Genomic DNA, 13,208 nt, shown 5'->3' on the forward strand with positions numbered 1-13,208 from the left:
CCCCACTACACTTCCACCCTCCCTCTCCCCTAGAAACCCCTCCACTACACTTCCACCCTCCCTCTCCCCTAGAAACCCCCCACTACACTTCCACCCTCCCGCTCCCCTAGAAACCCCTCCCACTACACTTCCAACCTCCCACTCCCCTAGAAACTCTTCCCCCTCCCACTACACTTCCACCCCCCTCTCCCCTAGAAACTCCTCCCCCTCCCCTAGAAACTCCTCCCCCTCCCATACTGCTGATAGTGGAAAAGAAAACTGAGCAGCAGTTGACGAACAGCCACATCTGAGTGGTTGGAAGTCCAGAACCTCATTATACACTAGAAGATCCAGCCTCGAGGACCTAGACACTATGTCCTGAGCACCCCAGAGGATCTGAAAGGACTGGACCTATTAGGACCAATAGGAGTACAGCTCCACTTTGCCTAAGGAGACAAATGCCCCAGGGGGTTGTTTCTGGACAGGGCAAAACAGTTCTTTCATTCCCATCCTTCCATCCGATGATCGTCATCCTTCTATTGTCCTCGTTCATCACTCTTCCTTCTCCTCCAGTTTCTCCTCCTCCCCTGCTTCCTTCTCCTCCAGTTTCACATCCTCCCCTGCTTCCTTCTCCAGTTTCTCCTCCTCCCCTGCTTCCTTCTCCAGTTTCTCCTCCTCCCCTGCTTCCTTCTCCAGTTTCTCCTCCTCCCCTGCTTCCTCTCCTCCGGTTCCTGACAGGGTGGCGTCCTCCCCCAGCATGCGGCAGAGATCCGACAGGCGCTGTTGCATCTTGGGTATCCCAGAGAGCTGGGACTCCAGCTTCTGTTTCTCATCCTGGAGAGAGACACGTGTGGAGGCATCCAGCCTCTCAAAGCGCCAGCCACCCTCTCCGTCGAACTGAAGCAGGTGGGTGTGGTACTTCCTGTAATGGGAAGGAAGGAAAGGTGCATGTTTGAGATCGACTAACATTGTATTAAAATCAAATGGATCACCGCTATCCAGAGAGATCGGAGACAGTATAGGAGCTGTGTGGGGAACCGATTCATTACGGGTATAGGAGCTGTGTGGGGAACCGATTCATGACGGGTATAGGAGCTGTGTGGGGATCCGATTCATTACGGGTATAGGAGCTGTGTGGGGATCCGATTCATTACGGGTATAGGAGCTGTGTGGGGATCCGATTCATTACGGGTATAGGAGCTGTGTGGGGAACCGATTCATTACGGGTATAGGAGCTGTGTGGGGAACCGATTCATGACGGGTATAGGAGCTGTGTGGGGAACCGATTCATGACGGGTATAGGAGCTGTGTGGGGATCCGATTCATTACGGGTATAGGAGCTGTGTGGGGATCCGATTCATTACGGGTATAGGAGCTGTGTGGGGATCCGATTCATTACGGGTATAGGAGCTGTGTGGGGATCCGATTCATTAAGGGTATAGGAGCTGTGTGGGGAACCGATTCATTAAGGGTATAGGAGCTGTGTGGGGAACCGATTCATTACGGGTATAGGAGCTGTGTGGGGAACCGATTCATTACGGGTATAGGAGCTGTGTGGGGAACCGATTCATTACGGGTATAGGAGCTGTGTGGGGAACCGATTCATTACGGGTATAGGAGCTGTGTGGGGAACCGATTCATTAAGGGTATAGGAGCTGTGTGGGGAACCGATTCATTACGGGTATAGGAGCTGTGTGGGGAACCGATTCATGATTCAAAACATATGAACTGATCGTTTCAGACCTCCACGAAGTGACTAGGGGTATGGGTTGTTCCTGACTGATCTCTACTCCATATGAAGTGACTAGGGGTATGGGTTGTTCCTGCCTGGCCTGGTCTCTACTCCATATGAAGTGACTAGGGGTATGGGTTGTTCCTGCCTGGCCTGGTCTCTACTCCATATGAAGTGACTAGGGGTATGGGTTGTTCCTGCCTGGCCTGGTCTCTACTCCATATGAAGTGACTAGGGGTATGGGTTGTTCCTGCCTGGCCTGGTCTCTACTCCATATGAAGTGACTAGGGGTATGGGTTGTTCCTGCCAGGCCTGGTCTCTACTCCATATGAAGTGACTAGGGGTATGGGTTGTTCCTGCCTGGCCTGGTCTCTACTCCATATGAAGTGACTAGGGGTATGGGTTGTTCCTGCCTGGCCTGGTCTCTACTCCATATGAAGTGACTAGGGGTATGGGTTGTTCCTGCCTGGCCTGGTCTCTACTCCATATGAAGTGACTAGGGGTATGGGTTGTTCCTGCCTGGCCTGGTCTCTACTCCATATGAAGTGACTAGGGGTATGGGTTGTTCCTGCCTGGCCTGGTCTCTACTCCATATGAAGTGACTAGGGGTATGGGTTGTTCCTGCCTGGTCTCTACTCCATATGAAGTGACTAGGGGTATGGGTTGTTCCTGCCAGGCCTGGTCTCTACTCCATATGAAGTGACTAGGGGTATGGGTTGTTCCTGCCTGGCCTGGTCTCTACTCCATATGAAGTGACTAGGGGTATGGGTTGTTCCTGCCTGGCCTGGTCTCTACTCCATATGAAGTGACTAGGGGTATGGGTTGTTCCTGCCTGGCCTGGTCTCTACTCCATATGAAGTGACTAGGGGTATGGGTTGTTCCTGACTGGTCTCTACTCCATATGAAGTGACTAGGGGTATGGGTTGTTCCTGCCTGGCCTGGTCTCTACTCCATATGAAGTGACTAGGGGTATGGGTTGTTCCTGCCAGGCCTGATCTCTACTCCATATGAAGTGACTAGGGGTATGGGTTGTTCCTGCCAGGCCTGGTCTCTACTCCATATGAAGTGACTAGGGGTATGGGTTGTTCCTGCCTGGCCTGGTCTCTACTCCATATGAAGTGACTAGGGGTATGGGTTGTTCCTGCCTGGCCTGGTCTCTACTCCATATGAAGTGACTAGGGGTATGGGTTGTTCCTGCCTGGTCTCTACTCCATATGAAGTGACTAGGGGTATGGGTTGTTCCTGCCTGGCCTGGTCTCTACTCCATATGAAGTGACTAGGGGTATGGGTTGTTCCTGCCTGGCCTGGTCTCTACTCCATATGAAGTGACTAGGGGTATGGGTTGTTCCTGCCTGGTCTCTACTCCATATGAAGTGACTAGGGGTATGGGTTGTTCCTGCCTGGCCTGGTCTCTACTCCATATGAAGTGACTAGGGGTATGGGTTGTTCCTGCCTGGCCTGGTCTCTACTCCATATGAAGTGACTAGGGGTATGGGTTGTTCCTGACTGGTCTCTACTCCATATGAAGTGACTAGGGGTATGGGTTGTTCCTGCCTGGCCTGGTCTCTACTCCATATGAAGTGACTAGGGGTATGGGTTGTTCCTGCCTGGCCTGGTCTCTACTCCATATGAAGTGACTAGGGGTATGGGTTGTTCCTGCCTGGCCTGGTCTCTACTCCATATGAAGTGACTAGGGGTATGGGTTGTTCCTGCCTGGCCTGGTCTCTACTCCATATGAAGTGACTAGGGGTATGGGTTGTTCCTGACTGGTCTCTACTCCATATGAAGTGACTAGGGGTATGGGTTGTTCCTGCCAGGCCTGATCTCTACTCCATATGAAGTGACTAGGGGTATGGGTTGTTCCTGCCAGGCCTGGTCTCTACTCCATATGAAGTGACTAGGGGTATGGGTTGTTCCTGCCTGGCCTGATCTCTACTCCATATGAAGTGACTAGGGGTATGGGTTGTTCCTGCCTGGCCTGGTCTCTACTCCATATGAAGTGACTAGGGGTATGGGTTGTTCCTGCCTGGCCTGGTCTCTACTCCATATGAAGTGACTAGGGGTATGGGTTGTTCCTGCCTGGCCTGGTCTCTACTCCATATGAAGTGACTAGGGGTATGGGTTGTTCCTGCCTGGCCTGGTCTCTACTCCATATGAAGTGACTAGGGGTATGGGTTGTTCCTGCCTGGCCTGATCTCTACTCCATATGAAGTGACTAGGGGTATGGGTTGTTCCTGCCTGGCCTGGTCTCTACTCCATATGAAGTGACTAGGGGTATGGGTTGTTCCTGCCAGGCCTGGCCTCTACTCCATATGAAGTGACTAGGGGTATGGGTTGTTCCTGCCTGGCCTGGTCTCTACTCCATATGAAGTGACTAGGGGTATGGGTTGTTCCTGCCAGGCCTGGTCTCTACTCCATATGAAGTGACTAGGGGTATGGGTTGTTCCTGACTGGCCTGGTCTCTACTCCATATGAAGTGACTAGGGGTATGGGTTGTTCCTGACTGGCCTCTACTCCATATGAAGTGACTAGGGGTATGGGTTGTTCCTGCCTGGCCTGGTCTCTACTCCATATGAAGTGACTAGGGGTATGGGTTGTTCCTGCCTGGCCTGGTCTCTACTCCATATGAAGTGACTAGGGGTATGGGTTGTTCCTGCCTGGCCTGGTCTCTACTCCATATGAAGTGACTAGGGGTATGGGTTGTTCCTGCCTGGCCTGGTCTCTACTCCATATGAAGTGACTAGGGGTATGGGTTGTTCCTGCCAGGCCTGATCTCTACTCCATATGAAGTGACTAGGGGTATGGGTTGTTCCTGCCAGGCCTGGTCTCTACTCCATATGAAGTGACTAGGGGTATGGGTTGTTCCTGCCTGGCCTGATCTCTACTCCATATGAAGTGACTAGGGGTATGGGTTGTTCCTGCCTGGCCTGATCTCTATTCCATATGAAGTGACTAGGGGTATGGGTTGTTCCTGCCTGGCCTGGTCTCTACTCCATATGAAGTGACTAGGGTTATGGGTTGTTCCTGCCTGGCCTGGTCTCTACTCCATATGAAGTGACTAGGGGTATGGGTTGTTCCTGCCTGGCCTGGTCTCTACTCCATATGAAGTGACTAGGGGTATGGGTTGTTCCTGCCTGGCCTGGCCTCTACTCCATATGAAGTGACTAGGGGTATGGGTTGTTCCTGCCTGGCCTGGCCTCTACTCCATATGAAGTGACTAGGGGTATGGGTTGTTCCTGCCTGGCCTGATCTCTACTCCATATGAAGTGACTAGGGGTATGGGTTGTTCCTGCCTGGCCTGGTCTCTACTCCTACTCCATATGAAGTGACTAGGGGTATGGGTTGTTCCTGCCTGGCCTGGTCTCTACTCCATATGAAGTGACTAGGGGTATGGGTTGTTCCTGCCTGGCCTGGTCTCTACTCCATATGAAGTGACTAGGGGTATGGGTTGTTCCTGCCTGATCTCTACTCCATATGAAGTGACTAGGGGTATGGGTTGTTCCTGACTGGCCTGGTCTCTACTCCATATGAAGTGACTAGGGGTATGGGTTGTTCCTGCCAGGCCTGGCCTCTACTCCATATGAAGTGACTAGGGGTATGGGTTGTTCCTGCCTGGCCTGATCTCTACTCCATATGAAGTGACTAGGGGTATGGGTTGTTCCTGCCTGGCCTGGTCTCTACTCCATATGAAGTGACTAGGGGTATGGGTTGTTCCTGCCTGGCCTGGTCTCTACTCCATATGAAGTGACTAGGGGTATGGGTTGTTCCTGACTGGCCTCTACTCCATATGAAGTGACTAGGGGTATGGGTTGTTCCTGCCAGGCCTGGCCTCTACTCCATATGAAGTGACTAGGGGTATGGGTTGTTCCTGCCTGGCCTGATCTCTACTCCATATGAAGTGACTAGGGGTATGGGTTGTTCCTGCCTGGCCTGGTCTCTACTCCATATGAAGTGACTAGGGGTATGGGTTGTTCCTGACTGGCCTCTACTCCATATGAAGTGACTAGGGGTATGGGTTGTTCCTGCCTGGCCTGGTCTCTACTCCATATGAAGTGACTAGGGGTATGGGTTGTTCCTGCCTGGCCTGGTCTCTACTCCATATGAAGTGACTAGGGGTATGGGTTGTTCCTGCCTGGCCTGGTCTCTACTCCATATGAAGTGACTAGGGGTATGGGTTGTTCCTGCCTGGCCTGGTCTCTACTCCATATGAAGTGACTAGGGGTATGGGTTGTTCCTGCCTGGCCTGGTCTCTACTCCATATGAAGTGACTAGGGGTATGGGTTGTTCCTGCCTGGCCTGGTCTCTACTCCATATGAAGTGACTAGGGGTATGGGTTGTTCCTGCCTGGCCTGGTCTCTACTCCATATGAAGTGACTAGGGGTATGGGTTGTTCCTGCCTGGCCTGGTCTCTACTCCATATGAAGTGACTAGGGGTATGGGTTGTTCCTGCCTGGCCTGGTCTCTACTCCATATGAAGTGACTAGGGGTATGGGTTGTTCCTGCCTGGCCTGGTCTCTACTCCATATTAAGTGACTAGGGGTATGGGTTGTTCCTGCCTGGTCTCTACTCCATATGAAGTGACTAGGGGTATGGGTTGTTCCTGCCTAATCTCTACTCTAAAAGACACAGCAGTGACAGACTCTGATCACCACTGCCCCCTACTGGAGGTTGCATATAACTACCCAGGCTGCGTTTACACAGGCAACCCAATTCTGGGGTGTATTCACTAGTCACAAAAAAGGTCCTGTTTCATTGGCTTCCATTTGCTACCTAATGTATATACACCCCCCACTAATGGTCTTTTGACCAAGGGTTGGAATTGGTTCAGGGAACAGAACTGAAAAATATCATTTGAGGAACAGAATCCAAACCAAAACTGATCCATAGTGTTCCGGAACAGAACCGTTATTTAAGCGGTTTACTTTTATTTAAAATAACGGTTCTGTTCCGGAACACTATGGATAAGTTTACAAAATTCGCTCTGCACGACTTTCCTATACAGATTGAAAAAAAGTTGCTCACCAACCAAGCTGCTCTATCCACACTAAATTGGTAAACGTACATTTAAATGTTGAGCTAAAATGTTTAAAAACTCAAATGTATATTTGAACAAAAATATAAAAAAACAACATTTGAAGTGTTGCTCCCATGTTTCATGAACGGGAAATAAAACATCCTTGTTAGGGAGCATTTTTCCCCTTTTATATTCTCTTATGGTATTACATTTAATGTATCTACCATAAGCCGTCTCTAACATCGTTTTAGAGAATTTGGCCTTACAACCGCAGACCACGTGTAACCACGGCCAGCCCAGGACCTTCACTTCCGGCTTCTTCACCTGTGGGATCGTCTGAGACCAGCCACCTGGACAGCTGATGAAACTGGGGGTTTTGCAAAACCGAAGAATTTCTACACAAACTGTCAGAAACCGTCTCTAGGGAAGCTCATCTGCGTGCTCGTACGTCCTCACCAGGGTCTTGACCTGACTGCAGTTCGGCGTCGTAACTGACTTCGGTGCGAAAAAAAGTTCACCTTCGATGACCACTGGCCTCGCTGGAGACGTAAGCTCTGTACCGGGGCAGAAGGCATGTATGATGTAGTGTGGGCGAGCTGTTTACTGATGTCAACGTTGTGAACAGAGGGCCCCCCATGGTAGCGGTGGGGTTATGGTATGGGCAGGTATACAGTTCCCTGCTACGGACAATCAACACAATTGCATTTGATCAAAGGCAGATTGAATGTAAAGTGATGAGATCCTGAGGCCCATTGTTGTGTAATTAATCCACTGTCATCAAGTTTCAGCATGATAATGCAAGGCCCCATGTCGCAAGGATCTGTACACAATTCCTGGAAGCTGAAAACGTCCCAGTTCTTCCATGGCCTCCATACTCACCAGACATGTCACCCATTGAGCATGTTCGGGATGCTCTGGATCGACAGTGTGTTCCAGTTCCCGCCAATATCCAGAAACGTCGCACAGCCATTGAAGAGGAGTGGGACAACATTCCACAGGCCACAATCAACAGCCTGATCAACTCTATGTGAAGGAGATGTGTTGCGCTGCATGAGACAAATGGTGGCAACACCAGATACTGGCTGGGTCTCCGATCCACACCAGATACTGGCTGGGTCTCCGATCCACACCAGATACTGGCTGGGTCTCCGATCCACACCAGATACTGGCTGGGTCTCCGATCCACTCCAGATACTGGCTGGGTCTCCGATCCACTCCAGATACTGGCTGGGTCTCCGATCCACTCCAGATACTGGCTGGGTCTCCGATCCACTCCAGATACTGGCTGGGTCTCCGATCCACTCCAGATACTGACTGGGTCTCCGATCCACTCCAGATACTGACTGGGTCTCCGATCCACTCCAGATACTGACTGGGTCTCCGATCCACTCCAGATACTGACTGGGTCTCCGATCCACTCCAGATACTGGCTGGGTCTCCGATCAACACCAGATACTGGCTGGGTCTCCGATCAACACCAGATACTGGCTGGGTCTCCGATCCACACCAGATACTGGCTGGGTCTCCGATCCACTCCAGATACTGGCTGGGTCTCCGATCCACTCCAGATACTGGCTGGGTCTCCGATCCACTCCAGATACTGGCTGGGTCTCCGATCCACTCCAGATACTGGCTGGGTCTCCGATCCACTCCAGATACTGACTGGGTCTCCGATCCACTCCAGATACTGACTGGGTCTCCGATCCACTCCAGATACTGACTGGGTCTCCGATCCACTCCAGATACTGACTGGGTCTCCGATCCACTCCAGATACTGACTGGGTCTCCGATCCACTCCAGATACTGACTGGGTCTCCGATCCACTCCAGATACTGACTGGGTCTCCGATCCACTCCAGATACTGACTGGGTCTCCGATCCACTCCAGATACTGACTGGGTCTCTGATCCACGACCCTTGACCTTTGAGGTATCTGTGACCAACAGATGCATATCTGTATTCCCAGTCATGTGAAATCCATAGATTAGAGCAAAATTAGCTTATTTCAATTGACTGATTTCCTTATGAACTGTAGCAAATTGTTGCGTGTAGCGTTTGTGTGTTCAGTGTATATATCAGAGGCGTACGAAGGAACAGAAAGATAAACCAGTACTTTGTTTCGACCGGTTCAACCCCCCCCAAAAAAAAATGGTTCTGTTCAGAACAAAACGGTTGGGAAATTATTTTGGTTCCAACCCCCATCCATATTTTTCCAGAGCTGATCTGATTGGTCTAAAGACCAATTAGTGAAAACGAGATCAGAATTGGGCTGCCTGTGTAAACGTTCTAGAGCACATCGCTTAGATCAGAAAACAAATCTAATTTCATACAAAACAAGTTTCCTTTAGGAATTCATTGTTAGATGAATAAATAATCTGTAAAAAAAATATTAAAAAAGGGCTATATAAATAAATGAATTGGTTGATTGATAAGCATGCTGACCAGAGGGAGGGTCGATGGGTTATCGACAGCAGTGCTATCCCAGCATCCTTTGCTGCCTGGAAGATCTTCCCCTCCACGTCGATGCTGACAGCGCTGGTACACTCGTCTAGCAGGGCATACTTAGGCCTGGGCAAGATAACACACACTGCATTAGTAGGAAATCAAAAGATAGCATTTCCAGTCCTCCAACGCCGATACGGTATAGCAATAGATTGAGACAACAGCTCATTATAATAGGTTGTTTTTAGTTTCCATCCTTACCGGGTGAGGAATACAGTTTGTCGTCATGACGTACCTGTGGTAGAACATCCGTGCCATCCCAATCCTCTGTTTCTCTCCTCCTGACAACACATCCTTCCAGTCGCTTTCTGCACTCCACCCGCCTTCCCTCTCCAGTATGTAGACCAGGTTGACGGTTCCGAGGATCCCCTCTAGCTGCTGGTCCGTGAATCCTCTCTCCTCCATCTCGATCTCGGTGTCTGGGTAGATCAACTGGTCTCGCAGGGTTCCCACCGACATGTACGGCCTGATGGACAAACGCGAAACAAACATTAAGATCAACTATAGAAAAATCACACAGACAGATCTGTAAATCCTTTAAATTAAATCAGATTTTCTTGGCAAATTATTATTATTATTATTATTATTTTTTAATCTGTTCTTTTTCCTGAAATCTGAACCACCAAGCAGCACATGGAATCAAATATTTCAAGTAACATTTCAAACCACCTGATTCCTGGCCATGAGCCTTGTGTCTGTGGTTTTTAGACATTTGGCATATCTTGTTGCTAGTGTAAGCCAAGTCAACTAAAATTATTCTTGTGTGAGAGAAACGACCCAACTAGATTATCAGCCAATCAGAAGCGTGCAAAATCCTTTCGGTGACGTCTTTGATTGACAGTTCAATCGTTGCAGTCCTCGAGCAAGCCTTGTAGAGGAAGTGCCATTTTATGACAAGCTTCGTGAAGCCAGAAACTGCTCTAAAAAAAAATACTTGAAATGACGAGTAAAACCGAGCCATCTCCCCAGGGGAACTGTGCTCACCGAGCCATCTCCCCAGGGGAACTGTGCTCACCGAGCCATCTCCCCAGGGGAACTGTGCTCACCGAGCCATCTCCCCAGGGGAACTGTGCTCACCGAGCCATCTCCCCAGGGAACTGTGCTCACCGAGCCATCTCCCCAGGGGAACTGTGCTCACCGAGCCATCTCCCCAGGGGAACTGTGCTCACCGAGCCATCTCCCCAGGGGAACTGTGCTCACCGAGCCATCTCCCCAGGGGAACTGTGCTCACCGAGCCATCTCCCCAGGGGAACTGTGCTCACCGAGCCATCTCCCCAGGGGAACTGTGCTCACCGAGCCATCTCCCCAGGGGAACTGTGCTCACCGAGCCATCTCCCCAGGGGAACTGTGCTCACCGAGCCATCTCCCCAGGGGAACTGTGCTCACCGAGCCATCTCCCCAGGGGAACTGTGCTCACCGAGCCATCTCCCCAGGGGAACTGTGCTCACCGAGCCATCTCCCCAGGGGAACTGTGCTCACCGAGCCATCTCCCCAGGGGAACTGTGCTCACCGAGCCATCTCCCCAGGGGAACTGTGCTCACCGAGCCATCTCCCCAGGGGAACTGTGCTCACCGAGCCATCTCCCCAGGGGAACTGTGCTCACCGAGCCATCTCCCCAGGGGAACTGTGCTCACCGAGCCATCTCCCCAGGGGAACTGTGCTCACCGAGCCATCTCCCCAGGGGAACTGTGCTAACGAGTTCCCCACCTGCTTCAAGATGTCCACCATCATCCTTACCGAACCGTAGCCCTCAATTCAGTCATTATGAAGTGGTTTGAGAGGCTAGTCAAAAGATCACATCACCTCCTCCCTCAGACACTCCACCCTCTCCAATTCTCCTACCGCCCTGACCAATCCACGGATGATGTAATCACATTGCACTGCCCACTGCCCTCACCCACCAGGACAAAAGGAATGCTGTTCATCGACTACAACTCAGCCTTCAACACTACAATCCCTTCTAAGCTCACCAGAAAGCTCAGAACCCTGGGACTGAACTGCTCCCTAAGCAACTGTGTCCTGGACTTCCTGATGGGCCACCCCCCCAACTGGTGAATATTTATTTTACCTTTATTTAACTAGGCAAGTCAGTTAAGAACAATTTTTTATTTTCAATGACGGCCCTGGAACAGTGGGTTAACTGCCTGTTCAGGGGCAGAATGACAGATTTTGTACCTTGTCAGCTCGGGGATTTGAACTTGCAACCTTCCGGTTACTAGTCCAGCGCTCTAAACACTAGGCTACCCTGCCGCCCCAGATGGGCAACATTACCTCAACACAGGGCCCCCCCCCCACAAGGGGGCCGCAGTCTCCTCTCCTGTATAGACGTGACTGCGTTTCACACAGTTCCAACTTAGTCATCATACTAGATGACGACAACAGTAGTTGGCCTGATTACCAACGACGACAAAACGGCCTACAGAGAGGTGGTTGCCAACGACGACGAAACGGCCTACAGAGGTGGTAGCCAACGACGACGAAACGGTCTACAGAGAGGTGGTAGCCAACGACGACGAAACGGTCTACAGAGAGGTGGTAGCCAACGACGACGAAACGGCCTACAGAGAGGTGGTAGCCAACGACGACGAAACGGCCTACAGAGAGGTGGTAGCCAACGACGACGAAACGGCCTACAGAGAGGTGGTAGCGTTTCTGGTCTATTTACTTGGTCAGGTTCTTTTAAAAAAATGTTTAAACCTTTTTGGGGTGTTACAAGTAAACTCAGCAAAAAAATTAACTTCCCTTTTTCAGAAATCATTTGTAAAAAATGCAAATAACTTCACATATCTTCATTGTAAAGGGTTTAAACACTGTTTCCCATTGTTCAATGAACCATAAACAATTAATGAACATGCACCTGTGGAACGGTCGTTAAGACACTAACAGCTTACAGACGGTAGGCAATTAAGGTCACAGTTATGAAAACTTAGGACACTAAAGAGGCCTTTCTACTGACTCTGAAAAACACCGAAAGATGCCCAGGGTCCCTGCTCATCTGCTTGAACGTGCCCTGCTGCGAGGCATGAGGCCTGCAGATGTGGCTAGGGCAATAAATTGCAATGTCTGTACTGTGAGATGCCTAAGACTGCGCTACAGGGAGACAGGATGGACAGCTGATCGTTCTCGCAGTGGCCAGACCACGTGTAACACCTGCACAGGATCGGTACATCACACTTGCGGGACAGGTACAGGATTGCAACAACTGTCCGAGTTACACCAGGAACGCACAATCCCTCCATCAGTGCTCAGACTGTCCGCAATAGGCTGAGAGACGCTGGACTGAGGGCTTGTAGGCCTGTTGTAATGCAGGTCCTCACCAGACATCACCGGCAACAACGTCACCTATGGGCACAGACCCACCGTCGCTGGACCAGACAAGAATCGTTCGTTCTGTGAGTGATTTCCCGTAAGACAGCAATGTCAGTGTTCTGCCACGACCAGCGAAGAGCCCGGATCTCAATCACATTGAGCACGTCTGGGACCTGTTGGATCGGAGGGTGACGGCAAGGGCCCTTCCCCTCAGAAATGTCTGGGAACTTGCAGGTGTCTTGGTGGAAGTGGGGGGTAACATCTCACAGCAAGCACTGGCAAATCTGGTGCAGTTCATGAGGAGGAGATGCACTGCGGTACTTAATGCAGCTGGTGGCCACACCTGTTACTTTTGATGTTGATCCTTCTTGTTCAGGGACACATTATTCCATTTCTGTGAGTCACACGTCTGTGGAACTTGTTCAGTTTATGTCTCAGGTTGTTGAATCTTGTTATGTTCATACAAATATTTACACATGTTAAGTTTGCTTGAAAATAAAAAACAGTTGACAGCGAGAGGACATTTCTTTTTTTGCTGAGTTTACATGAGTAATACCGTAGAATGCCACACAATTAAAATTATATACATACAGGAAAACAAACTAAAAAGTGGGCCCCCACCAGACCTGAAGACTTGTGTTAGCACCCCAAGCAATTGCCTTAGACTTTAGCG

The 13,208-nt window shown here is 50.4% G+C and overlaps 1 protein-coding gene across 1 annotated transcript in view; it reads right to left on the bottom strand.

The window, feature by feature from the left end:
* Positions 1-218: 218 nt before the first annotated feature.
* Positions 219-13,208, bottom strand: part of abcd1 (ATP-binding cassette, sub-family D (ALD), member 1) — a 37,232-nt gene continuing 24,242 nt past the window's right edge. Inside the window, exons 10-12 of the mRNA XM_052484335.1 lie at positions 9,462-9,692; positions 9,167-9,292; positions 219-901 (exon numbers count right to left, since the gene is read on the bottom strand). Coding sequence (XP_052340295.1) covers positions 532-901; positions 9,167-9,292; positions 9,462-9,692 — 727 coding nt within the window. The 3' untranslated portion in view covers positions 219-531. The remainder of the gene's footprint in view (positions 902-9,166; positions 9,293-9,461; positions 9,693-13,208) is intronic.

This window comes from Oncorhynchus keta, chromosome 28, assembly GCF_023373465.1.
Source record: "Oncorhynchus keta strain PuntledgeMale-10-30-2019 chromosome 28, Oket_V2, whole genome shotgun sequence".
Lineage (NCBI taxonomy): Eukaryota > Metazoa > Chordata > Actinopteri > Salmoniformes > Salmonidae > Oncorhynchus > Oncorhynchus keta.